The 26,805-nt window shown below is 50.2% G+C and overlaps 1 protein-coding gene across 1 annotated transcript in view; it reads right to left on the minus strand.

Annotated features, from left to right (window-relative positions):
• Positions 1-26,143, minus strand: part of LOC106606144 (dolichyl-diphosphooligosaccharide--protein glycosyltransferase subunit STT3B) — a 92,260-nt gene extending 66,117 nt beyond the window's left edge. Inside the window, exon 1 of the mRNA XM_082975986.1 lies at positions 25,579-26,143. Coding sequence (XP_082832112.1) covers positions 25,579-25,847 — 269 coding nt within the window. The 5' untranslated portion in view covers positions 25,848-26,143. The remainder of the gene's footprint in view (positions 1-25,578) is intronic.
• Positions 26,144-26,805: the final 662 nt, after the last annotated feature.

Raw genomic sequence — 26,805 nt, forward strand, 5'->3', positions numbered from 1 at the left:
GCTGGTTAGAGGGCTAACGGGGAAGAGAGAGAGACTAAGCTGGTTAGAGGGCTAACGGGGAAGAGAGAGAGAGACTAAGCTGGTTAGAGGGCCAACGGGGAAGAGAGAGAGACTAAGCTGGTTAGAGGGCTAACGGGGAAGAGAGAGAGACTAAGCTGGTTAGAGGGCCAACGGGGAAGAGAGAGAGACTAAGCTGGTTAGAGGGCCAACGGGGAAGAGAGAGAGACTAAGCTGGTTAGAGGGCCAACGGGGAAGAGAGAGAGACTAAGCTGGTTAGAGGGCCAACGGGGAAGAGAGAGAGAGAGAGACTAAGCTGGTTAGAGGGCTAACGGGGAAGAGAGAGAGAGAGAGACTAAGCTGGTTAGAGGGCCAACGGGGAAGAGAGAGAGAGAGAGACTAAGCTGGTTAGAGGGCCAACGGGGAAGAGAGAGAGACTAAGCTGGTTAGAGGGCCAACGGGGAAGAGAGAGAGACTAAGCTGGTTAGAGGGCTAACGGGGAAGAGAGAGAGACTAAGCTGGTTAGAGGGCTAACGGGGAAGAGAGAGAGACTAAGCTGGTTAGAGGGCCAACGGGGAAGAGAGAGAGACTAAGCTGGTTAGAGGGCCAACGGGAAGAGAGAGAGACTAAGCTGGTTAGAGGGCCAACGGGGAAGAGAGAGAGACTAAGCTGGTTAGAGGGCCAACGGGGAAGAGAGAGAGACTAAGCTGGTTACAGGGCCAACGGGGAAGAGAGAGAAAACGCTGCTACACAAAGCACTTATTACATCTGGTGATGTCTCATCAAATTCCCTCAATCCTAGATCCCCTTTAAGCAGGGGAGGAGAGGAGAGGAGGAGGCAGGGGGAGGAGAGGAGAGGAGGAGGCAGGGGGAGGAGAGGAGAGGAGGAGGCAGAGGGAGGAGAGGAGAGGAGGAGGCAGAGGGAGGAGAGGAGAGGAGGAGGAGAGGAGAGGGGAGGACAGGGACTGAGGGAGACAAAGGGATGTAATGAAAGTACCAGAGTCTGGGCTAATTAAAAAACAACCCTCAGAGGTTTAGGCACAATCTCTCAAATTACTACTAACTCCACCACATCCCAAACAACCAATCAGAGTGAAGAATATCAGACTACATCCTCCTCAAACTCTTCTGTTCCCGAGAGGCAGAAGACAAAAGAGAAGCGGTGAGGTCCTGATTAGAACCCGTTTTCAGACCCTGGGGAGCGGTGTTGATCTGCCTCCATTCTCTGGACCAATAACCTGGGATGAGATCAGAAATCAGCCCTCATCCACACAGTCCTCTAACAGAACACTGCTGACTGACAGGAAGTCTGGACACCAAGACACTTCTGTTGTGATATAGTTTGTTATGAGGACTACCAGGGAGAGAGACTGTAACTTCTACTTTTCATATGAATTTGGTTGTAAGGTTAGTGGCCAAAATCGAGTCCAATTGGATAGCCCGGAGTGGGAAACAGGGCCAGCGTTAACGTGGAGTCTTGAGACTGACAGAGAGGAGAGAGAGGATTATGAAGGAGAGGCTGAAAGACAGTTTAATGATGCCAGACAGTGTTGACCACATCAGATAGATCAGTCCATGTCAGTCATCAGAGGACTTCAGAGGACTAGAACTGAACTGATTGGAACAGAGCAGAATATAACAAAATACAACAGAATAGATTGGAACAGAGCAGAACAGATCAGAGCAGAGCAGAGCAGAGCAGATTGGAACAGAACAGAACAGATTGGAACAGAACAGTTGGAACAGAAAAGAACAGATTGGAACAGAACAGAACAGAGCAGATTGGAACAGAGCAGAACAGACTAGTAGTTCCTGGAAGATAACTCTCTTCCTCTGTACATCACAACACCATGAATTATACACCAGAGAATGAGCTTCTGAAGAGCTTCTGACGGAATAGAAATGTAAGTCAGTACATCTTCATAACCAATCATGCAACACATTTTAGTTCATGTAGAGAAACGATTATGCATATTTTGACATAAAATGAATTTATGAAAATCGTTATTCAACAAGCTGACTAGCTAACATTAGCCAACTAGCTAGACACTTAGCTTGCTATATGGGTGTTGGACATTTGTATGAATTGTAATTCATGTTGTTTAATGTTTTAGGGACTCCAGAGTAAACCATCAAACCAGGCTATCATCTGGTGAATGTAAAGAATCTAGCGAAAGCATTTAACGTTACTGCAAACTGAACAAACAATGTTGTGAGCTCACCTTGCTGTTCATTAAAAACATGTTTCAAAGGCTGACTTGTCATTGTTCTTAAACGTTAGAGACGTTGAAGATATTTGTCATGCAGCTGAGGTAAGGTAGTTGGCTAACTCTTTCCCTGCTGACTGTGTAGTGGAGGATAATAACACCGTGTCTATGGATGTGGAGATATGTAGCCCATCTGGGTTTGGACCCTAAAACCTTTGGTATAAATATTAGTTCAGAACAGGTGGATTACATTTTCTAATTCTTCCACTGGTTAATCATCAATCTGCAGAGAAATGACAGAAAATGACTGAGTGAAGGAAATACGACTGTCAAACTGCTATGGAACGAAAGTCCTGCTTCAGTACTACTCCACATTGAACCACAGAGGATGGCTACATTACTAGTCCACATTGAACCACAGAGGATGGCTACATTAGTACTCCACATTGAACCACAGCCAGAGGATGGCTACATTACTAGTCCACATTGAACCACAGAGGATGGCTACATTACTACTCCACATTGAACCACAGAGGATGGCTACATTACTAGTCCACATTGAACCACAGAGGATGGCTACATTACTACTCCACATTGAACCACAGCCAGAGGATGGCTACATTACTACTCCACATTGAACCACAGCCAGAGGACAGCTACATTACTACTCCACATTGAACCACAGAGGATGGCTACATTACTACTCCACATTGAACCACAGCCAGAGGATGGCTACATTACTAGTCCACATTGAACCACAGAGGACAGCTACATTACTAGTCCACATTGAACCACAGCCAGAGGACAGCTACATTACTAGTCCACATTGAACCACAGAGGATGGCTACATTACTACTCCACATTGAACCACAGAGGATGGCTACATTACTACTCCACATTGAACCACAGAGGATAGCTAAATTACTAGTCCACATTGAACCACAGAGGACAGCTACATTACTAGTCCACATTGAACCACAGCCAGAGGACAGCTACATCACTAGTCCACATTGAACCACAGCCAGGGGATGGCTACATTACTAGTCCACATTGAACCACAGAGGACAGCTACATTACTAGTCCACATTGAACCACAGCCAGGGGATGGCTACATAACTAGTCCACATTGAACCACAGAGGATGGCTACATTACTAGTCCACATTGAACCACAGCCAAAGGATGGCTACATTACTAGTCCACATTGAACCACAGCCAAAGGATGGCTACATTACTAGTCCACATTGAACCACAGAGGATGGCTACATTACTAGTCCACATTGAACCACAGCCAGAGGATGGCTACATTACTAGTCCACATTGAACCACAGCCAGAGGACGGCTACATTACTAGTCCACATTGAACCACAGAGGATGGCTACATAACTACTCCACATTGAACCACAGCCAGAGGATGGCTACATTACTATTCCACATTGAACCACAGAGGATGGCTACATTACTAGTCCACATTGAACCACAGCAAAAGGACAGCTACATTACTAGTCCACATTGAACCACAGCCAGAGGACTGCTACATTACTAGTCCACATTGAACCACAGAGGATGGCTACATTACTAGTCCACATTGAACCACAGCAAAGGGACAGCTACATTACTAGTCCACATTGAACCACAGCCAGAGGACAGCTACATTACTAGACCACATTGAACCACAGCCAGAGGACAGCTACATTACTAGTCCACATTGAACCACAGAGGATGGCTACATTACTAGTCCACATTGAACCACAGCCAGAGGATGGCTACATTACTAGTCCACATTGAACCACAGCCAGAGGACAGCTACATTACTAGACCACATTGAACCACAGCCAGAGGACAGCTACATTACCAGTCCACATTGAACCACAGAGGATGGCTACATTACTAGTCCACATTGAACCACAGCCAGAGGATGGCTACATTACTAGTCCACATTGAACCACAGCCAGAGGACGGCTACATTACTAGTCCACATTGAACCACAGCCAGAGGATGGCAACATTACTATTCCACATTGAACCACAGAGGATGGCTACATTACTAGTCCACATTGAACCACAGCAAAAGGACAGCTACATTACTAGTCCACATTGAACCACAGCCAGAGGACAGCTACATTACTAGTCCACATTGAACCACAGCCAGAGGACAGCTACATTACTAGTCCACATTGAACCACAGAGGATGGCTACATTACTAGTCCACATTGAACCACAGAGGATGGCTACATTACTAGTCCACATTCACTAAGGCTGTTCCCTGGGACTGTACCAGTAGGATGGACTCAGGCTGTTCCCTGGGACTGTACCAGTAGGATGGACTCAGGCTGTTCCCTGGGACTGTACCAGTAGGATGGACTCAGGCTGTTCCCTGGGACTGTACCAGTAGGATGGACTCAGGCTGTTCCCTGGGACTGTACCAGTAGGATGGACTCAGGCTGTTCCCTGGGACTGTACCAGTAGGATGGACTCAGGCTGTTCCCTGGGACTGTACCAGTAGGATGGACTCAGGCTGTTCCCTGGGACTGTACCAGTAGGATGGGCTCAGGCTGTTTCCTGGGACTGTACCAGTAGGATGGACTCAGGCTGTTCCCTGGGACTGTACCAGTAGGATGGACTCAGGCTGTTCCCTGGGACTGTACCAGTAGGATGGACTCAGGCTGTTCCCTGGGACTGTACCAGTAGGATGGACTCAGGCTGTTCCCTGGGACTGTACCAGTAGGATGGACTCAGGCTGTTCCCTGGGACTGTACCAGTAGGATGGGCTCAGGCTGTTCCCTGGGACTGTACCAGTAGGATGGACTCAGGCTGTTCCCTGGGACTGTACCAGTAGGATGGACTCAGGCTGTTCCCTGGGACTGTACCAGTAGGATGGACTCAGGCTGTTCCCTGGGACTGTACCAGTAGGATGGACTCAGGCTGTTCCCTGGGACTGTACCAGTAGGATGGGCTCAGGCTGTTCCCTGGGACTGTACCAGTAGGATGGGCTCAGGCTGTTCCCTGGGACTGTACCAGTAGGATGGACTCAGGCTGTTCCCTGGGACTGTACCAGTAGGATGGACTCAGGCTGTTCCCTGGGACTGTACCAGTAGGATGGGCTCAGGCTGTTCCCTGGGACTGTACCAGTAGGATGGACTCAGGCTGTTCCCTGGGACTGTACCAGTAGGATGGACTCAGGCTGTTCCCTGGGACTGTACCAGTAGGATGGACTCAGGCTGTTCCCTGGGACTGTACCAGTAGGATGGACTCAGGCTGTTCCCTGGGACTGTACCAGTAGGATGGACTCAGGCTGTTCCCTGGGACTGTACCAGTAGGATGGACTCAGGCTGTTCCCTGGGACTGTACCAGTAGGATGGACTCAGGCTGTTCCCTGGGACTGTACCAGTAGGATGGACTCAGGCTGTTCCCTGGGACTGTACCAGTAGGATGGGCTCAGGCTGTTCCCTGGGACTGTACCAGTAGGATGGACTCAGGCTGTTCCCTGGGACTGTACCAGTAGGATGGACTCAGGCTGTTCCCTGGGACTGTACCAGTAGGATGGACTCAGGCTGTTCCCTGGGACTGTACCAGTAGGATGGGCTCAGGCTGTTCCCTGGGACTGTACCAGTAGGATGGACTCAGGCTGTTCCCTGGGACTGTACCAGTAGGATGGACTCAGGCTGTTCCCTGGGACTGTACCAGTAGGATGGACTCAGGCTGTTCCCTGGGACTGTACCAGTAGGATGGACTCAGGCTGTTCAACTGGGACTGTACCAGTAGGATGGACTCAGGCTGTTCCCTGGGACTGTACCAGTAGGATGGACTCAGGCTGTTCAACTGGGACTGTACCAGTAGGATGGACTCAGGCTGTTCCCTGGGACTGTACCAGTAGGATGGACTCAGGCTGTTCCCTGGGACTGTACCAGTAGGATGGACTCAGGCTGTTCCCTGGGACTGTACCAGTAGGATGGACTCAGGCTGTTCTCTGGGACTGTACCAGTAGGATGGACTCAGGCTGTTCCCTGGGACTGTACCAGTAGGATGGACTCAGGCTGTTCCCTGGGACTGTACCAGTAGGATGGACTCAGGCTGTTCCCTGGGACTGTACCAGTAGGATGGACTCAGGCTGTTCCCTGGGACTGTACCAGTAGGATGGACTCAGGCTGTTCTCTGGGACTGTACCAGTAGGATGGACTCAGGCTGTTCCCTGGGACTGTACCAGTAGGATGGACTCAGGCTGTTCCCTGGGACTGTACCAGTAGGATGGACTCAGGCTGTTCCCTGGGACTGTACCAGTAGGATGGACTCAGGCTGTTCCCTGGGACTGTACCAGTAGGATGGACTCAGGCTGTTCCCTGGGACTGTACCAGTAGGATGGACTCAGGCTGTTCCCTGGGACTGTACCAATAGGATGGACTCAGGCTGTTCCCTGGGACTGTACCAGTAGGATGGACTCAGGCTGTTCCCTGGGACTGTACCAGTAGGATGGACTCAGGCTGTTCCCTGGGACTGTACCAGTAGGATGGACTCAGGCTGTTCCCTGGGACTGTACCAGTAGGATGGACTCAGGCTGTTCCCTGGGACTGTACCAGTAGGATGGACTCAGGCTGTTCCCTGGGACTGTACCAGTAGGATGGACTCAGGCTGTTCCCTGGGACTGTACCAGTAGGATGGACTCAGGCTGTTCCCTGGGACTGTACCAGTAGGATGGACTCAGGCTGTTCCCTGGGACTGTACCAGTAGGATGGACTCAGGCTGTTCCCTGGGACTGTACCAGTAGGATGGACTCAGGCTGTTCCCTGGGACTGTACCAGTAGGATGGGCTCAGGCTGTTTCCTGGGACTGTACCAGTAGGATGGACTCAGGCTGTTCCCTGGGACTGTACCAGTAGGATGGACTCAGGCTGTTCCCTGGGACTGTACCAGTAGGATGGACTCAGGCTGTTCCCTGGGACTGTACCAGTAGGATGGACTCAGGCTGTTCCCTGGGACTGTACCAGTAGGATGGACTCAGGCTGTTCCCTGGGACTGTACCAGTAGGATGGGCTCAGGCTGTTCCCTGGGACTGTACCAGTAGGATGGACTCAGGCTGTTCCCTGGGACTGTACCAGTAGGATGGACTCAGGCTGTTCCCTGGGACTGTACCAGTAGGATGGACTCAGGCTGTTCCCTGGGACTGTACCAGTAGGATGGACTCAGGCTGTTCCCTGGGACTGTACCAGTAGGATGGACTCAGGCTGTTCCCTGGGACTGTACCAGTAGGATGGACTCAGGCTGTTCCCTGGGACTGTACCAGTAGGATGGGCTCAGGCTGTTCCCTGGGACTGTACCAGTAGGATGGACTCAGGCTGTTCCCTGGGACTGTACCAGTAGGATGGACTCAGGCTGTTCCCTGGGACTGTACCAGTAGGATGGGCTCAGGCTGTTCCCTGGGACTGTACCAGTAGGATGGACTCAGGCTGTTCCCTGGGACTGTACCAGTAGGATGGACTCAGGCTGTTCCCTGGGACTGTACCAGTAGGATGGACTCAGGCTGTTCCCTGGGACTGTACCAGTAGGATGGACTCAGGCTGTTCCCTGGGACTGTACCAGTAGGATGGACTCAGGCTGTTCCCTGGGACTGTACCAGTAGGATGGACTCAGGCTGTTCCCTGGGACTGTACCAGTAGGATGGACTCAGGCTGTTCCCTGGGACTGTACCAGTAGGATGGGCTCAGGCTGTTCCCTGGGACTGTACCAGTAGGATGGACTCAGGCTGTTCCCTGGGACTGTACCAGTAGGATGGACTCAGGCTGTTCCCTGGGACTGTACCAGTAGGATGGACTCAGGCTGTTCCCTGGGACTGTACCAGTAGGATGGGCTCAGGCTGTTCCCTGGGACTGTACCAGTAGGATGGACTCAGGCTGTTCCCTGGGACTGTACCAGTAGGATGGACTCAGGCTGTTCCCTGGGACTGTACCAGTAGGATGGACTCAGGCTGTTCCCTGGGACTGTACCAGTAGGATGGACTCAGGCTGTTCAACTGGGACTGTACCAGTAGGATGGACTCAGGCTGTTCCCTGGGACTGTACCAGTAGGATGGACTCAGGCTGTTCAACTGGGACTGTACCAGTAGGATGGACTCAGGCTGTTCCCTGGGACTGTACCAGTAGGATGGACTCAGGCTGTTCCCTGGGACTGTACCAGTAGGATGGACTCAGGCTGTTCCCTGGGACTGTACCAGTAGGATGGACTCAGGCTGTTCTCTGGGACTGTACCAGTAGGATGGACTCAGGCTGTTCCCTGGGACTGTACCAGTAGGATGGACTCAGGCTGTTCCCTGGGACTGTACCAGTAGGATGGACTCAGGCTGTTCCCTGGGACTGTACCAGTAGGATGGACTCAGGCTGTTCCCTGGGACTGTACCAGTAGGATGGACTCAGGCTGTTCTCTGGGACTGTACCAGTAGGATGGACTCAGGCTGTTCCCTGGGACTGTACCAGTAGGATGGACTCAGGCTGTTCCCTGGGACTGTACCAGTAGGATGGACTCAGGCTGTTCCCTGGGACTGTACCAGTAGGATGGACTCAGGCTGTTCCCTGGGACTGTACCAGTAGGATGGACTCAGGCTGTTCCCTGGGACTGTACCAGTAGGATGGACTCAGGCTGTTCCCTGGGACTGTACCAGTAGGATGGACTCAGGCTGTTCCCTGGGACTGTACCAGTAGGATGGACTCAGGCTGTTCCCTGGGACTGTACCAGTAGGATGGACTCAGGCTGTTCCCTGGGACTGTACCAGTAGGATGGACTCAGGCTGTTCCCTGGGACTGTACCAGTAGGATGGACTCAGGCTGTTCCCTGGGACTGTACCAGTAGGATGGACTCAGGCTGTTCCCTGGGACTGTACCAGTAGGATGGACTCAGGCTGTTCCCTGGGACTGTACCAGTAGGATGGACTCAGGCTGTTCCCTGGGACTGTACCAGTAGGATGGACTCAGGCTGTTCCCTGGGACTGTACCAGTAGGATGGACTCAGGCTGTTCCCTGGGACTGTACCAGTAGGATGGACTCAGGCTGTTCCCTGGGACTGTACCAGTAGGATGGACTCAGGCTGTTCCCTGGGACTGTACCAGTAGGATGGACTCAGGCTGTTCCCTGGGACTGTACCAGTAGGATGGACTCAGGCTGTTCCCTGGGACTGTACCAGTAGGATGGACTCAGGCTGTTCCCTGGGACTGTACCAGTAGGATGGACTCAGGCTGTTCCCTGGGACTGTACCAGTAGGATGGACTCAGGCTGTTCCCTGGGACTGTACCAGTAGGATGGACTCAGGCTGTTCCCTGGGACTGTACCAGTAGGATGGACTCAGGCTGTTCCCTGGGACTGTACCAGTAGGATGGACTCAGGCTGTTCCCTGGGACTGTACCAGTAGGATGGACTCAGGCTGTTCCCTGGGACTGTACCAGTAGGATGGGCTCAGGCTGTTCCCTGGGACTGTACCAGTAGGATGGACTGGTTGGGAGTCACCGCTGTAGTTTTACTGTAAACTGGAGGACAGACCAAGCAGGAAGATCTAACATGTCTCGCTGGTCCCTGGAACAACAAGGTTAAGAAGCAGTGAGATAGAAGATGAAGTGGGCTGAGATCCTCCAGCACCCTAGAGAGGGTCAGCCTCTGCCTCCACTCTGCCTGGCTCAGGGTGCTCATCAGTGGGGCTATACTACAGACTAGGGTATGTTGGACTCTGAGATCTCTACTGTAACAATGAGGATTATTTAACCAGGGGTTTTCTACCACCCTCCTTCACAACACAGCCAGCTGCTCCTCTCATCTTTCCATCCCTCTCTTTCCTCCCTCGCTCCATCCCTTTCCTTCTCATCTACCTATCCCTCTCTTTCCTCCCTCGCTCCATCCCTTTTCTTCTCATCTACCTATCCCTCTCTTTCCTCCCTCGCTCCATCCCTTTCCCTCTCATCTATCCATCCCTCCATCCGTTTCCCTCTCATCTATCCATCCCTCTCTTTCCTCCCTCGCTCCATCCGTTTCCCTCTCATCTATCCATCCCTTTTCCTCTCATCTATCCATCCCTCTTTCCTCCCTCGCTCCATCCATTTATCCATCCCTCCCTTGCTCGTTCATTCCTCTCACCTAGGACTGGGCGATATACCGTATTGATGCAGGGACTGGTTTGGGTTTTTACTTTACCTTCTAGAACCATATTTGAATGTTTGGTTTGTTAAATGTGATACGACGTGTGTAATGTCCACTCACTCTCTCTCTCTCTCTCTCTCTCTCTCTCTCTCTCTCTCTCTCTCTCTCTCTCTCTCTCTCTCTCTCTCTCTCTCTCTCTCTCTCTCTCTCTCTCTCGATCCATCCATCCATCCATCCATCCATCCATTCCTCTCCTCTTAATATCCCTCCCTCCCAACTGCCCTCCGTCCTCCATCCATCCTTCCCTCTCTCTCTCTCTCTCTCTCTCTCTCTCTCCGTCCCTCCCTCAGGGTGTGATACAGATAAAGGATGTGTTGTGAACATGGATGGTCTGTTATAACTGAAGTGTTTACTCGGCAGCCATGTTGTAGTTTATCATGGCACTAATCATCTTTATGACTTCTCCTCTGTCATCTATCCAATCATTCACATCAAACTGCTTATTGTGCAGCTGCTGTTGTCTTTAGTGCTGGAAAGATTGAAGTCTGGTTCTGTGCTTCAGTGTCTGATCTCATTCATCTCCCTCATCACTACAGCTGTGGCCTAAAGACAGTGAGTTAGAGACCATCCTCCTCTCCTCTCCTCTCCTCTCCTCTCCTCTCCTCTCCTCTCCTCTCCTCTCCTCTCCTCTCCTCTCCTCTCCTCTCCTCTCCTCTCTCTCCCTTTCCTCCCCTCTCCTCTCTCCTCTCCTCTCCTCTCCTCTCCTCTCCTCTCCTCTCCTCTCCTCTCTCCCCTTTCCTCCCCTCTCCTCTCCTCTCTCCTCTCCTCTCCTCTCCTCTCCCCTCCCCTCCCCTCCCCTCCCCTCTCCTCCCCTCTCCCCCTCTCCTCTCCCCCCTCTCCTCTCCTCTCCTCTGTTAGGCCCACTACAACCCTGGCTCCATTAAATGGAAGGATACAGAGCCATATTTAGATCATGGAGCCTGTTTATTGTAGCTATAGTAGATCTTGATGTGACCATGGCTAAACTAAATGTGAGTCCCAAACGCCCCCCCCATTCCCTTCATAGTGGACAGGACCCATAGGGAGAAGGGTGCCAGTTGAGACAGAGCCTAAGTGTTCCCACCTCCTGCGGTAGCTGGTCAATATAAAAAGGTGTCTGCTAAGCAGCAGGAGAAGCCCAGCCTGTCCTGTGTCCCAAATGGCCCCCCTGTTCCCTTCATAATGCACTACTTGTGTCATGCATACAGAAGCACCCTATGGGCCATGGTCAAAAAGGAGGGCACTGTGAAGGCATTAGGGTGCCATTTGGGACATACAGTCTCTCTCTACTGTAGGCTGGACCAGAGCATTCCCACAACACTCAGCAGAAAGCCTGAAGAATATAAAGCTATCAGAGAGAGGAGTTATGAGATCCGCTGTGTGTACTGTATCCAACAGGGGAGAGAGAGAGGCCTCTCCAATACTGTAACTGTGTTCTACATGTCTCTCCAATACTGTAACTGTGTTCTACATGTCTCCAATACTGTAACTGTGTTCTACATGTCTCTCCAATACTGTAACTGTGTTCTACATGTCTCTAATACTGTGTTCTACATGTCTCTAATACTGTAACTGTGTTCTACATGTCTCCAATACTGTAACTGTGTTCTACATGTCTCTCCAATACTGTAACTGTGTTCTACATGTCTCTCTAATACTGTAACTGTGTTCTACATGTCTCCAATACTGTAAATGTGTTCTACATGTCTCTCTAATACTGTAACTGTGTTCTACATGTCTCCAATACTGTAAATGTGTTCTACATGTCTCCAATACTGTAAATGTGTTCTACATGTCTCCAATACTGTAAATGTGTTCTACATGTCTCTCTAATACTGTAAATGTGTTCTACATGTCTCTCCAATACTGTAAATGTGTTCTACATGTCTCTCCAATACTGTAACTGTGTTCTACATGTCTCTCCAATACTGTAACTGTGTTCTACATGTCTCCAATACTGTAACTGTGTTCTACATGTCTCCAATACTATAACTGTGTTCTACATGTCTCCAATACTGTAACTGTGTTCTACATGTCTCTCTAATACTGTAAATGTGTTCTACATGTCTCCAATACTGTAAATGTGTTCTACATGTCTCTAATACTGTAACTGTGTTCTACATGTCTCTCTAATACTGTAAATGTGTTCTACATGTCTCTCTAATACTGTAAATGTGTTCTACATGTCTCTCTAATACTGTAACTGTGTTCTACATGTCTCTCTAATACTGTAACTGTGTTCTACATGTCTCTCCAATACTGTAAATATGTTCTACATGTCTCTCCAATACTGTAACTGTGTTCTACATGTCTCTCCAATACTGTAACTGTGTTCTACATGCCTCTCTAATACTGTAACTGTGTTCTACATGCCTCTCTAATACTGTAAATGTGTTCTACATGCCTCTCTAATACTGTAACTGTGTTCTACATGCCTCTCTAATACTGTAAATGTGTTCTACATATCTCGCTAATACTGTAAATGTGTTCTACATGTCTCTAATACTGTAAATGTGTTCTACATGTCTCTCTAATACTGTAAATGTGTTCTACATGCCTCTCTAATACTGTAAATGTGTTCTACATGCCTCTCTAATACTGTAACTGTGTTCTACATGTCTCCAATACTGTAACTGTGTTCTACATGTCTCTCTAATACTGTAACTGTGTTCTACATGTCTCTCTAATACTGTAAATGTGTTCTACATGTCTCTCTAATACTGTAAATGTGTTCTACATGTCTCTAATACTGTGTTCTACATGTCTCTAATACTGTAAATGTGTTCTACATGTCTCTCCAATACTGTAACTGTGTTCTACATGTCTCTCTAATACTGTAAATATCTTCTACATGTCTCTCCAATACTGTAAATGTGTTCTACATGTCTCCAATACTGTAAATGTGTTGTACATGCCTCTAATAGTGTAAATGTGTTCTACATGCCTCTAATACTGTAAATGTGTTCTACATGTCTCTCATACTGTGTTCTACATGTCTCTAATACTGTAAATGTGTTCTACATGTCTCTCTAATACTGTAAATGTGTTCTACGTGTCTCTCTAATACTGTAAATGTGTTCTACGTGTCTCTCCAATACTGTAACTGTGTTCTACATGTCTCTCTAATACTGTAACTGTGTTCTACGTGTCTCTATTACTGTGTTCTACATGTCTCTAATACTATAGTCCAGTGAATGATAAGCAGTACTACACAGACTAGAATCAGACTAGCCTGTTCCCACCACAAACAGGTCTGGAACCAGGCTAGAGTAGAGTCAGACTAGCCTGTTCCCACCACAAACAGGTCTGGAACCAGGCTAGACTAGAATCAGACTAGCCTGTTCCCACCACAAACAGGTCTGGAACCAGGCTAGAGTAGAGTCAGACTAGCCTGTTCCCACCACAAACAGGTCTGGAACCAGGCTAGAGTAGAGTCAGACTAGCCTGTTCCCACCACAAACAGGTCTGGAACCAGGCTAGACTAGAATCAGACTAGCCTGTTCCCACCACAAACAGGTCTGGAACCAGGCTAGAGTAGAGTCAGACTAGCCTGTTCCCACCACAAACAGGTCTGGAACCAGGCTAGACTAGAATCAGACTAGCTTGTTCCCACCACAAACAGGTCTGGAACCAGGCTAGAGTAGAGTCAGACTAGCCTGTTCCCACCACAAACAGGTCTGTAACCAGGCTAGAGTAGAGTCAGTCTAGCCTGTTCCCACCACAAACAGGTCTGGAACCAGGCTAGAGTAGAGTCAGTCTAGCCTGTTCCCACCACAAACAGGTCTGGAACCAGGCTAGAGTAGAGTCAGTCTAGCCTGTTCCCACCACAAACAGGTCTGGAACCAGGCTAGAGTAGAGTCAGACTAGCCTGTTCCCACCACAAACAGGTCTGGAACCAGGCTAGAGTAGAGTCAGTCTAGCCTGTTCCCACCACAAACAGGTCTGGAACCAGGCTAGAGTAGAGTCAGACTAGCCTGTTCCCACCACAAACAGGTCTGGAACCAGGCTAGAGTAGAGTCAGTCTAGCCTGTTCCCACCACAAACAGGTCTGGAACCAGGCTAGAGTAGAGTCAGTCTAGCCTGTTCCCACCACAAACAGGTCTGGAACCAGGCTAGAGTAGAGTCAGTCTAGCCTGTTCCCACCACAAACAGGTCTGGAACCAGGCTAGAATAGAGTCAGACTAGCCTGTTCCCACCACAAACAGGTCTGGAACCAGGCTAGAATAGAGTCAGACTGGGTGAGAATGACAGAGAGCCTTAAACTGTCTTCTAATTATAAAACATGACATTTCCAATCCAGATTCACGACTAAGTCTTCTTATTGGATAATTGACAGATGAAAGTAAACAACTTAATTTCCTTTGATGGGTTAATTATCAAAGTGGAACAAATATGTAATCTTGAATGATAAATATTCATCATGTTATTATGTTGACACATTTCAATATGAATCTGCCAGAGAGAGAGAGAGGCAAGGCTGAATGCTAATTTCCCTTTCGCTTATACTGTTAATTAGGATAATAAACTATTCCGAACAAAAATATCAATGCTACATGCAACAATTTCAAAGATTTTACTTAGTTACAGTTCATAGAAGTAAATCAGTCAATTGAAATAAATTCATTAGGCCCTAATCTGTGGATTTCACATGACTGGGCAGGAGCACAGCCATCGCTGTCAGGTAAACATCACTGATAGCTAGCTCTGTAGAGGGATATGACAGTCAGTCAGTCAGTCAGGTAAACATCACTGATAGCTAGCTCTGTAGAGGGATATGACAGTCAGTTAGTCAGTCAGGTAAACATCACTGATAGCTAGCTCTGTAGAGGGATATGACAGTCAGTCAGTCAGGTAAACATCACTGATAGCTAGCTCTGTAGAGGGATATGACAGTCAGTCAGTCAGGTAAACATCATGTTAGGGTTAACTACTAGACTGAGAAATCATAGCAATGACTAACAAGCTATACAGCAGCTGTGATTTAACATTTACCTTTCCTTCCCAAATGGAATATGGTGTGTGTGTGTGTGTGTGTGTGTGTGTGTGTGTGTGTGTGTGTGTGTGTGTGTGTGTGTGTGTGTGTGTGTGTGTGTGTGTGTGTGTGTGTGTGTGTGTGTGTAATCAGTAACGTGCTGAACCAAGCAGCAGCAGTATAAACTCTACTAAACAGAGAGATTAAACGGATCTGTTGTGCTTTACATTACAGAGTGAGAAGAGATGAGAGCACCACGGTGTGTGTTGTAGTGAACCCATCTGTCTATTCCACTCCTAGACCCTACAGAACAGAACAGAGAGCAGCAGGCCAGTCTGTCTATTCCACTCCTAGACCCTACAGAACAGCAGAGAGAGCAGCAGGCCAGTCTGTCTATTCCACTCCTAGACCCTACAGAACAGAACAGCAGAGAGCAGCAGGCCAGTCTGTCTATTCCACTCCTAGACCCTACAGAACAGAACAGCAGAGAGAGCAGCAGGCCAGTCTGTCTATACCACTCCTAGACCCTACAGAACAGCAGAGAGAGCAGCAGGCCAGTCTGTCTATTCCACTCCTAGACCCTACAGAACAGAACAGAGAGCAGCAGGCCAGTCTGTCTATTCCACTCCTAGACCCTACAGAACAGCAGAGAGAGCAGCAGGCCAGTCTGTCTATTCCACTCCTAGACCCTACAGAACAGAACAGAGAGAGCAGCAGGCCAGTCTGTCTATTCCACTCCTAGACCCTACAGAACAGCAGAGAGAGCAGCAGGCCAGTCTGTCTATTCCACTCCTAGACCCTACAGAACAGAACAGCAGAGAGCAGCAGGCCAGTCTGTCTATACCACTCCTAGACCCTACAGAACAGAACAGCAGAGAGCAGCAGGCCAGTCTGTCTATTCCACTCCTAGACCCTACAGAACAGAACAGCAGAGAGCCAGTACTTTACTAGGCCTCATCAGCTTACCTTCTAAATGAACTGACATATCCTCTACACACACACACCTCTCATTGGAAGCAGGCAGGGGGGAAAAACTGTACTCAGACCAACAAGCATTCCAAGAGAGAGAAAATTGAATGTGACAATGTGCAGTCAACATGGAGGCAGTTACTCTGAGTAGTTAGTCATCGAATTGGAGAAGCTGGGGAGAGAGAGAGAGAGAGAGAGACAGAGAGAGAGTGGGAGAGAGAGGGGGAGGGGGAGGGGGAGAGAGAGGGAGAGAGGAGAGAGAGAGAGAGAGAGAGAGAGAGAGACTAGGGATGGGCATTTTAAATTATTTCACTATTCGAACAATATAAAAAAAGGGAGGGGGATATCCAAATAGTAGAAATATTTGCTTTTCCTCATTCTGGACTTGCTCATGCGACTCAGGATAGAACCGGTGCTCTGCGGGAGAGGAGGATGTGCTCTGCGGGAGAGGAGGGGCCGGTGCTCTGCGGGAGAGGAGGGGCCGGTGCTCTGCGGGAGAGGAGGGGCCGGTGCTCTGCGGGAGAGGAGGGGCCGGTGCTCTGCGGGAGAGGAGGGGCCGGTGCTCTGCGGGAGAGGAGGGGCCGGTGCTCTGCGGGAGAGGAGGGGCCGGTGCTCTGCGGGAGAGGAAGAGCCGGTGCTCTGCGGGAGAGGAAGAGCCGGTGCTCTGCGGGAGAGGAAGAGCCGGTGCTCTGCGGGAGAGGAAGAGCCGGTGCTCTGCGGGAGAGGAAGAGCCGGTGCTCTGCGGGAGAGGAAGAGCCGGTGGTCTGCGGGAGAGGAGGAGCCGGTGCTCTGCGGGAGAGGAGGAGCCGGTGCTCTGCGGGAGAGGAGGAGCCGGTGCTCTGCGGGAGAGGAGGAGCCGGTGCTCTGCGGGAGAGGAGGAGCCGGTGCTCTGCGGTAGACGAGCAGGGGCCGGTGTGTGATACAGACGGAGAGAAAGTATCATTTTGAAACTTTTGAGAGAGAATAATGTTTACACTTAATAAACAAAAAGGAAATAAACAATCAGAAATGATCTACTTCACTTGCTTTGGCAATGTAAACATATGTAGCCAACTCACACTAGTTAGACAAACTTGTTGCTACGACAGGTTATCTATCACCTCATCTGGTAGTGTCTGTCTTGACTGCATCAAATCCATGTAAAGAAGCTAGCTAGCGTAGCGAGGCTAACTGAGGCCATGTTGCTGCGCTCCCTGTCCTTGTCCAGGGTCGGCCTTCTGACGGTGCTGCTGCTTTCACTGTCAAATAATAACTAACTACACCAGTGGAAAGTGTGTAGGCTGCCGGTATGTCTTCTTTCATGGGGCTCACTCATAACAACTTACAGGAAACAGGATCCATGGTCTACTGTCTGGTCTGTCAAGCCCCCAACTCAAGGCCTGAGGGTCCATGGTCTACTGTCTGGTCCGTAAAGCCCCCAGCTCAAGGCCTGAGGGTCCATGGTCTACTGTCTGGTCCGTAAAGCCCCCAACTCAAGGCCTGAGGGTCCATGGTCTACTGTCTGGTCCGTAAAGCCCCCAACTCAAGGCATGAGGGTCCATGGTCTACTGTCTGGTCCGTAAAGCCCCCAACTCAAGGCCTGAGGGTCCATGGTCTACTGTCTGGTCCGTAAAGCCCCCAACTCAAGGCCTGAGGGTCCATGGTCTACTGTCTGGTCCGTAAAGCCCCCAGCTCAAGGCCTGAGGGTCCATGGTCTACTGTCTGGTCCGTAAAGCCCCCAGCTCAAGGCCTGAGGGTCCATGGTCTACTGTCTGGTCCGTAAAGCCCCCAACTCAAGGCCTGAGGGTCCATGGTCTACTGTCTGGTCTGTCAAGCCCCCAACTCAAGGCCTGAGGGTCCATGGTCTACTGTCTGGTCCGTAAAGCCCCCAGCTCAAGGCCTGAGGGTCCATGGTCTACTGTCTGGTCCGTAAAGCCCCCAACTCAAGGCCTGAGGGTCCATGGTCTACTGTCTGGTCCGTAAAGCCCCCAACTCAAGGCCTGAGGGTCCATGGTCTACTGTCTGGTCCGTAAAGCCCCCAGCTCAAGGCCTGAGGGTCCATGGTCTACTGTCTGGTCCGTAAAGCCCCCAGCTCAAGGCCTGAGGGTCCATGGTCTACTGTCTGGTCCGTAAAGCCCCCAACTCAAGGCCTGAGGGTCCATGGTCTACTGTCTGGTCCGTAAAGCCCCCAACTCAAGGCCTGAGGGTCCATGGTCTACTGTCTGGTCCGTAAAGCCCCCAACTCAAGGCCTGAGGGTCCATGGTCTACTGTCTGGTCCGTAAAGCCCCCAACTCAAGGCCTGAGGGTCCATGGTCTACTGTCTGGTCCGTAAAGCCCCCAGCTCAAGGCCTGAGGGTCCATGGTCTACTGTCTGGTCCGTAAAGCCCCCAACTCAAGGCCTGAGGGTCCATGGTCTACTGTCTGGTCCGTAAAGCCCCCAAGTCAAGGCCTGAGGGTCCATGGTCTACTGTCTGGTCCGTAAAGCCCCCAACTCAAGGCCTGAGGGTCCATGGTCTACTGTCTGGTCCGTAAAGCCCCCAACTCAAGGCCTGAGGGTCCATGGTCTACTGTCTGGTCCGTAAAGCCCCCAGCTCAAGGCCTGAGGGTCCATGGTCTACTGTCTGGTCCGTAAAGCCCCCAGCTCAAGGCCTGAGGGTCCATGGTCTACTGTCTGGTCCGTAAAGCCCCCAACTCAAGGCCTGAGGGTCCATGGTCTACTGTCTGGTCCGTAAAGCCCCCAACTCAAGGCCTGAGGGTCCATGGTCTACTGTCTGGTCCGTAAAGCCCCCAACTCAAGGCCTGAGGGTCCATGGTCTACTGTCTGGTCCGTAAAGCCCCCAACTCAAGGCCTGAGGGTCCATGGTCTACTGTCTGGTCCGTAAAGCCCCCAACTCAAGGCCTGAGGGTCCATGGTCTACTGTCTGGTCCGTAAAGCCCCCAGCTCAAGGCCTGAGGGTCCATGGTCTACTGTCTGGTCCGTAAAGCCCCCAGCTCAAGGCCTGAGGGTCCATGGTCTACTGTCTGGTCCGTAAAGCCCCCAGCTCAAGGCCTGAGGGTCCATGGTCTACTGTCTGGTCCATAAAGCCCCCAGCTCAAGGCCTGAGGGTCCATGGTCTACTGTCTGGTCCATAAAGCCCCCAGCTCAAGGCCTGAGGGTCCATGGTCTACTGTCTGGTCCATAAAGCCCCCAGCTCAAGGCCTGAGGGTCCATGGTCTACTGTCTGGTCCATAAAGCCCCCAGCTCAAGGCCTGAGGGTCCATGGTCTACTGTCTGGTCCATAAAGCCCCCAGCTCAAGGCCTGAGGGTCCATGGTCTACTGTCTGGTCCATAAAGCCCCCAGCTCAAGGCCTGAGGGTCCATGGTCTACTGTCTGGTCCATAAAGCCCCCAGCTCAAGGCCTGAGGGTCCATGGTCTACTGTCTGGTCCGTAAAGCCCCCAGCTCAAGGCCTGAGGTTCCATGGTCTACTGTCTGGTCCGTAAAGCCACCAGCTCAAGGCCTGAGGGTCCATGGTCTACTGTCTGGTCCATAAAGCCCCCAGCTCAAGGCCTGAGGGTCCATGGTCTACTGTCTGGTCCATAAAGCCCCCAACTCAAGGCCTGAGGGTCCATGGTCTACTGTCTGGTCCATAAAGCCCCCAGCTCAAGGCCTGAGGGTCCATGGTCTACTGTCTGGTCCATAAAGCCCCCAGCTCAAGGCCTGAGGGTCCATGGTCTACTGTCTGGTCCATAAAGCCCCCAGCTCAAGGCCTGAGGGTCCATGGTCTACTGTCTGGTCCATAAAGCCCCCAACTCAAGGCCTGAGGGTCCATGGTCTACTGTCTGGTCCATAAAGCCCCCAGCTCAAGGCCTGAGGGTCCATGGTCTACTGTCTGGTCCATAAAGCCCCCAACTCAAGGCCTGAGGGTCCATGGTCTACTGTCTGGTCCATAAAGCCCCCAGCTCAAGGCCTGAGGGTCCATGGTCTACTGTCTGGTCCATAAAGCCCCCAGCTCAAGGCCTGAGGGTCCATGGTCTACTGTCTGGTCCATAAAGCCCCCAGCTCAAGGCCTGAGGGTCCATGGTCTACTGTCTGGTCCATAAAGCCCCCAGCTCAAGGCCTGAGGGTCCATGGTCTACTGTCTGGTCCATAAAGCCCCCAGCTCAAGGCCTGAGGGTCCATGGTCTACTGTCTGGTCCATAAAGCCCCCAGCTCAAGGCCTGAGGGTCCATGGTCTACTGTCTGGTCCATAAAGCCCCCAGCTCAAGGCCTGAGGGTCCATGGTCTACTGTCTGGTCCATAAAGCCCCCAGCTCAAGGCCTGAGGGTCCATGGTCTACTGTCTGGTCCATAAAGCCCCCAGCTCAAGGCCTGAGGGTCCATGGTCTACTGTCTGGTCCATAAAGCCCCCAGCTCAAGGCCTGAGGATCCATGGTCTACTGTCTGGTCCATAAAGCCCCCAGCTCAAGGCCTGAGGGTCCATGGTCTACTGTCTGGTCCATAAAGCCCCCAACTCAAGGAATGAGGGTCCATGGTCTACTGTCTGGTCCATAAAGCCCCCAACTCAAGGCCTGAGGGTCCATGGTCTACTGTCTGGTCCATAAAGCCCCCAGCCAGCAGAATAGTTGTTGTTGTTGTGTTATCTGTGATGGTTTTGTTTGTCTTGTGTAGTTTTTTAATCAGTACCTAAACTGTAAGTGTAAACATGTATACGCAGGGCCCAGCAGTAAAAGAGACCTTTGGTCTCAGTCTGTGTTCCTTGTTGAAATAAAGGTCCAATAAATAGGTCGACGTAACACAGAGCTGAAAACACAGCTCTGAGTGGATTCACCCTCACACACAGAGTTCCACACACCTCATAGGTCCTGCTGATCTGGTGTGTGTGTGTGTGTGTGTGTGTGTGGTGTGTGTGTGTGTGTGTGTGTGTGTGTGTGTGTGTGTGTGTGTGTGTGTGTGTGTGTGTGTGTGTGTGTGTGTGTGTGTGTGTGTGTGTGTGTGTGTGTGTGTGTGTGTGTGTGTGTGTGTGTGTGTGTGTGTGTGTTCCGTCCTCTGTTAACCGTGTATATACGGGTATGTTTGATGTTGTACTGTATTATGACAAGCTGACATGATGATCCTCTGATCAGAACATAGAGACATTACTATGTATTACAGCATCCTGTCATCACTGTGTCCAGTGTGACTAACTGGCTGGCTGGCTGACTGACCCCCTCTCTCCTCAATAATGGAGGACTGCGGAGAAGCACTTAGGGGGAGGGGGAGGGGGGGGGAGAGAGAGAGAGAGAGAGAAAACACACGAGGGCATGAGGACAGAGAAAGAGACGAGAGTATGAAGAGAGCGAGATGAGGGTATGAGGAGAGAGAGTGAAAGAGAGAGTGAAAGAGAGAGACAAACAAACCGAAACAAAGGCAAAGTCTTCTCATGCTTTGTTGATTTCAAAAAAGCCTTCGACGCAATTTAGCATTAAGGGTCTGCTTTACAAAATGATGGAAAGTGGTGTTGGGGGAAAAACATACGACATTATAAAATCCATGTACACAAACAACAAGTATGCGGTTAAAATTGGGAGAAACACACATTTCTTCCCACAGGGCCGTGGGGTGAGACATGGACGCAGCTTAAGCCCCACCCTCTTCAACATATATATCTATGAATTGGCGCGGGCACTAGAACAGTCTGCAGCACCCGGCCTCACCCTACTAGAATCTGAAGTCAAATGTCTACTGTTTACTGATGATCTGGTGCTTCTGTCCCCAACCAAGGAGGGCCTACAGCAGCACCTAGATCTTCTGCACAGATTCTGCCAGACCTGGGCCCTGACAGTAAATCTCAGTAAGACCAAAATAATGGTGTTCCAAAAAAGGTCCAGTCGCCAGGACCACAAATACAAATTCCATCTAGACACCGTTGTCCTAGAGCACACAAAAAACTATACATACCTCGCCCTAAACATCAGCACCACAGGTAACTTCCACAAAGCTGTGAACGATCTGAGATACAAGGCAAGGCTTCTATGCCATCAAAAGGAATATAAAATTCAACATACCAATTAGGATCTGGCTAAAAATACTTGAATCAGTTATAGAACCCATTGCCCTTTATGGTTGTGAGGACTGGGGTCTGCTCACTAACAAAGAATTCACAAAATGGGACAAAAACCAAATTGAGACTCTGCATGCAAATTCTGCAAAAAATATCCTCAGTGTACAACGTAAAACACCAAATAATGCAGAGCAGAGCAGAATTAGGCCGATACCTGCCAATGATCAAAATCCAGAAAAGAGCCGTTAAATTCTACAACCACCTAAAAGGAAGCGATTCCCAAACCTCCCATAACAAAGTTACCACCTACAGAGAGATGAACCTGGAGAAGAGTCCCCTAAGCAAGCTGGTCCTGGGTCTCTGTTCACAAACACACCCCACAGAGCCCTCACCTACAGAGAGATGAACCTGGAGAAGAGTCCCCTAAGCAAGCTGGTCCTGGGTCTCTGTTCACAAACACACCCCACAGAGCCCTCACCTACAGAGAGATGAACCTGGAGAAGAGTCCCCTAAGCAAGCTGGTCCTGGGGCTCTGTTCACAAACACAAACAGACCCCACAGAGCCCCAGGACAACAACACAATTAGACCCAACCAAATCATGAGAAAACAAAAAGATAATTACTTGACATGCAGGTGTAATGCAGGTGTAACGCAGGTGTAATACAGGTGTAATGCAGGTGTAATGCAGGTGTAATGCAGGTGTAACGCAGGTGTAACGCAGGTGTAACACAGGTGTAATACAGGTGTAATACAGGTGTAATACAGGTGTAATGCAGGTGTTATACAGGTGTAATACAGGTGTAATACAGGTGTAATACAGGTGTAATGCAGGTGTAACACAGGTGTAATACAGGTGTAATACAGGTGTAATACAGGTGTAACAGAACAGGGAGCTGGTAAAGGTCTGGAGAGAATATGAATAGTAGTTTTCTTTCCTCTTTATCTTCATCAAATGGTTGACATGAAACAATGTTCATTCCATAGTGGTCATTATAAATTAACACCAACACTGTCAACAGATGATGCAATGCTGGCTTTAGCTGGGCAATAGCCTCTCACACTGCCTCCTCTCAGACTGCCTCCTCTCAGACTGCCTCCTCTCACACTGCCTCCTCTCACACTGCCTCCTCTCAGACTGCCTCCTCTCAGACTGCCTCCTCTCACACTGCCTCCTCTCACACTGCCTCCTCTCACACTGCCTCCTCTCACACTGCCTCCTCTCAGACTGTCTCCTCTCACACTGTCTCCTCTCACACTGTCTCCTCTCACACTGTCTCCTCTCACACTGCCTCCTCTCACACTGCCTCCTCTCAGACTGTCTCCTCTCAGACTGTCTCCTCTCAGACTGTCTCCTCTCAGACTGACTGTCTCCTCTCACACTGTCTCCTCTCACACTGCCTCCTCTCACACTGTCTCCTATCAGACTGTCTCCTCTCAGACTGTCTCCTCTCCTCTCACACTGACTCCTCTCACACTGCCTCCTCTCACACTGCCTCCTCTCAGACTGTCTCCTCTCAGACTGTCTCCTCTCAGACTGACTGTCTCCTCTCACACTGCCTCTCACACTGCCTCCTCTCACACTGCCTCCTCTCACACTGCCTCCTCTCACACTGCCTCCTCTCAGACTGTCTCCTCTCAGACTGACTGTCTCCTCTCACACTGTCGCCTCTCCGACTGTCGCCTCTCACACTGCCTCCTCTCACACTGTCTCCTCTCACACTGACTGTCTCCTCTCACACTGACTGTCTCCTCTCACACTGACTGTCTCCTCTCAGACTGACTGTCTCCTCTCAGACTGACTGTCTCCTCTCAGACTGACTGTCTCCTCTCAGACTGACTGTCTCCTCTGACTGACTGTCTCCTCTCAGACTGACTGTCTCCTCTCTGACTGACTGTCTCCTCTCTGACTGACTGTCTCCTCTCTGACTGACTGTCTCCTCTCAGACTGACTGTCTCCTCTGACTGACTGTCTCCTCTCAGACTGACTGTCTCCTCTCTGACTGACTGTCTCCTCTCTGACTGACTGTCTCCTCTCTGACTGACTGTCTCCTCTCAGAGGAGGAGGCGGGATTGGTATCACTGATGATTTCCTAGTTCTCCACAATAGGTTCTACAGTTAGAAAATCCCTTCAGTCTCATCTCGTAGGCACAATTCCTATCGTAATGCCAATAGTCATAGATTAAGTGCATAATTCTCCTCTCACTAACAGACTGTTTCCCCACTCGTCTTGCAGCAAAAGTCAGAGCTGTCAAACTCTCCATGTAACACAGAGTCCTACAGACTTCAATGACTCCCAAATGGCACCCTAATTCCCCATGTAGTGCACTACGGTAGGTGTCAGTTATTTGATTTATAGCCTATAGACATGTCATGTTATACAAGTCAAAAATGCATATTTCTGCCTATGGCAGGATAGTCTGTTATTACGCTACCCTGGAAGAAACCGCTAACTGTAAATGTCTAGTTGTTATGTAAGATCTTGCCAAACAGTTGGATAAAAAATGAGGAAATGCATATAGATAGGCTAGGTAGGCTATAGGCTAGGTAGACTATAGGCTAGGTAGACTATAGGCTAGGTAGACTATAGGCTGGGTAGACTATAGGGTAGGTAGACTATAGGGTAGGTAGACTATAGGTTAGGTAGGCTATAGGGTAGGTAGACTTTAGGTTAGGTAGGCTATAGGGTAGGTAGACTATAGGCTAGGAAGGCTATAGGCTTGGTAGGCTATAGACTAGGAAGGCTATAGGCTTGGTAGGCTATAGGCTAGGTAGACTATAGGGTAGATAGGCTATAGGGTAGGTAGGCTATAGGTTAGGTAGACTATAGGGTAGGTAGGCTATAGGGTAGGTAGACTATAGGGTAGGTAGGCTATAGGTTAGGTAGGCTATAGGTTAGGTAGGCTATAGGGTAGGTAGGTTATAGGGTAGGTAGACTATAGGGTAGGTAGGCTATAGGGTAGGTAGGCTATAGGCTACTCTCCAGTCTACAGCTACTTGTTTCCGGGTTCAATCCGCTGTGTCACTCACACCGCACCATTGTCCTCTTTATGAAGACGGACGCTCCCCCCCCCCCCCTCCTCCCTCCTCCTCCCTCCCTCCGACATGCACACAATTATTGTCACAACGTATCATCACACTGGAACTGGTACAGAGGACAAGTGGCTGAGTTTAAACAAACGTTGCTCTGCTCTGTCTGCTGTGATGCCTGATATCAGATCAATTATAGCAACATGTTTCCAGTAGCGCGGTAGTTGGCTACATTCCTGTTCCTGTTTACTCACCAAGGGTCAAACTCGTGGATTATACTCTCAAACCGGATGACAGCGAAGAGCCTGGCACTGAAACCAGCCAGCCAGGCCAGAAACAGGATGGTGAACGACAGTAAGGACTGCCACCCTGCCGGCTGAGCTATCCCGGTGGAGAGAGTCCCGGTAGGACTGCTACCGACGTTCCCCGCTGGACTGGTCCGTCCATTCCCAGAGAACGAAGCTCCAATATTCGCAGCAGAGGCTTTATGCTTGCTATCGGTAACGGAGTGATGTTCCGCCATATTCTACGTTGTTGGCAGATCTGATAGGAAAGAGAGACCCCCCCCTGCTGCCACGCTCCACTGTAAAGACCCTCACAGCCTATCTGCACCTCTCGTTTTACTTCCAATGACCTACGGTGCACCAGAACCCTATCCTTGGTATAACCGGACCGCTAATTCAAACCAAGTTCCCCCGATGGAGTCACATAGCAGCCGGGGTTGCAGTACCGCAGTAGCACACGCGAACCGACTGGCTGCTCCTCTTTGGACGTTAACGGCAGGGCGGGCGCACCGAGGAGAGCAGGACCAGGAAGAGCAGGACCAGGAAGAGCGCTCAGCCTCTCACAACCAGACAGGTCCACAGCCATGTCATAACACCAATCACAAGAGAGAGTGTACAGACTGACAGGGACAGTAACCAATGGGATGGGATTCACGCCGGATAGTCGTAGCGTTCGTGTGGAGGATCGCGCACAAGAAAGTCCACCAATCATATGTCTAGGATATAATAATGGACTGAACAGATAGCCAATCCGCTATCAACAGCGCGGGATCAGTTTCACGGAAGAAGCCAATGAAATAAATGAAATCCGCGAGACATGCCTGCCACCAGAGCGTAAACCACAGCCGTGTAAACCGTGTGAATAAGTAGGATCAGTAGGCTACAGTAGGACCTGCCTCCAACCAGCTGCCTCCCACTGCCCACATACCAGCGGTATAATGTCCTCCTTCCATTCAAAACAATCCTCCTGCTGAGAATGACACAAACAGGAAGTCACCACAGCACGTCGGGAATAGACTTCTCACACTAATAACAGACAGGGTGAATTAGACCTGTTATTGTCACGTGGCTTATTCTGTTGTATTATTTGGTGTTGTGTTTTCATCTAGTCTCACGGTGACGTCAGTCAGCAGCCACACTAAGCCAGAGTACAGGTTTAGGTTGGTTATTACCCATACAGGACTAGTTTATCAGGTT

This window comes from Salmo salar, chromosome 05, assembly GCF_965601325.2.
Source record: "Salmo salar chromosome 05, fSalSal1, whole genome shotgun sequence".
NCBI lineage: Eukaryota > Metazoa > Chordata > Actinopteri > Salmoniformes > Salmonidae > Salmo > Salmo salar.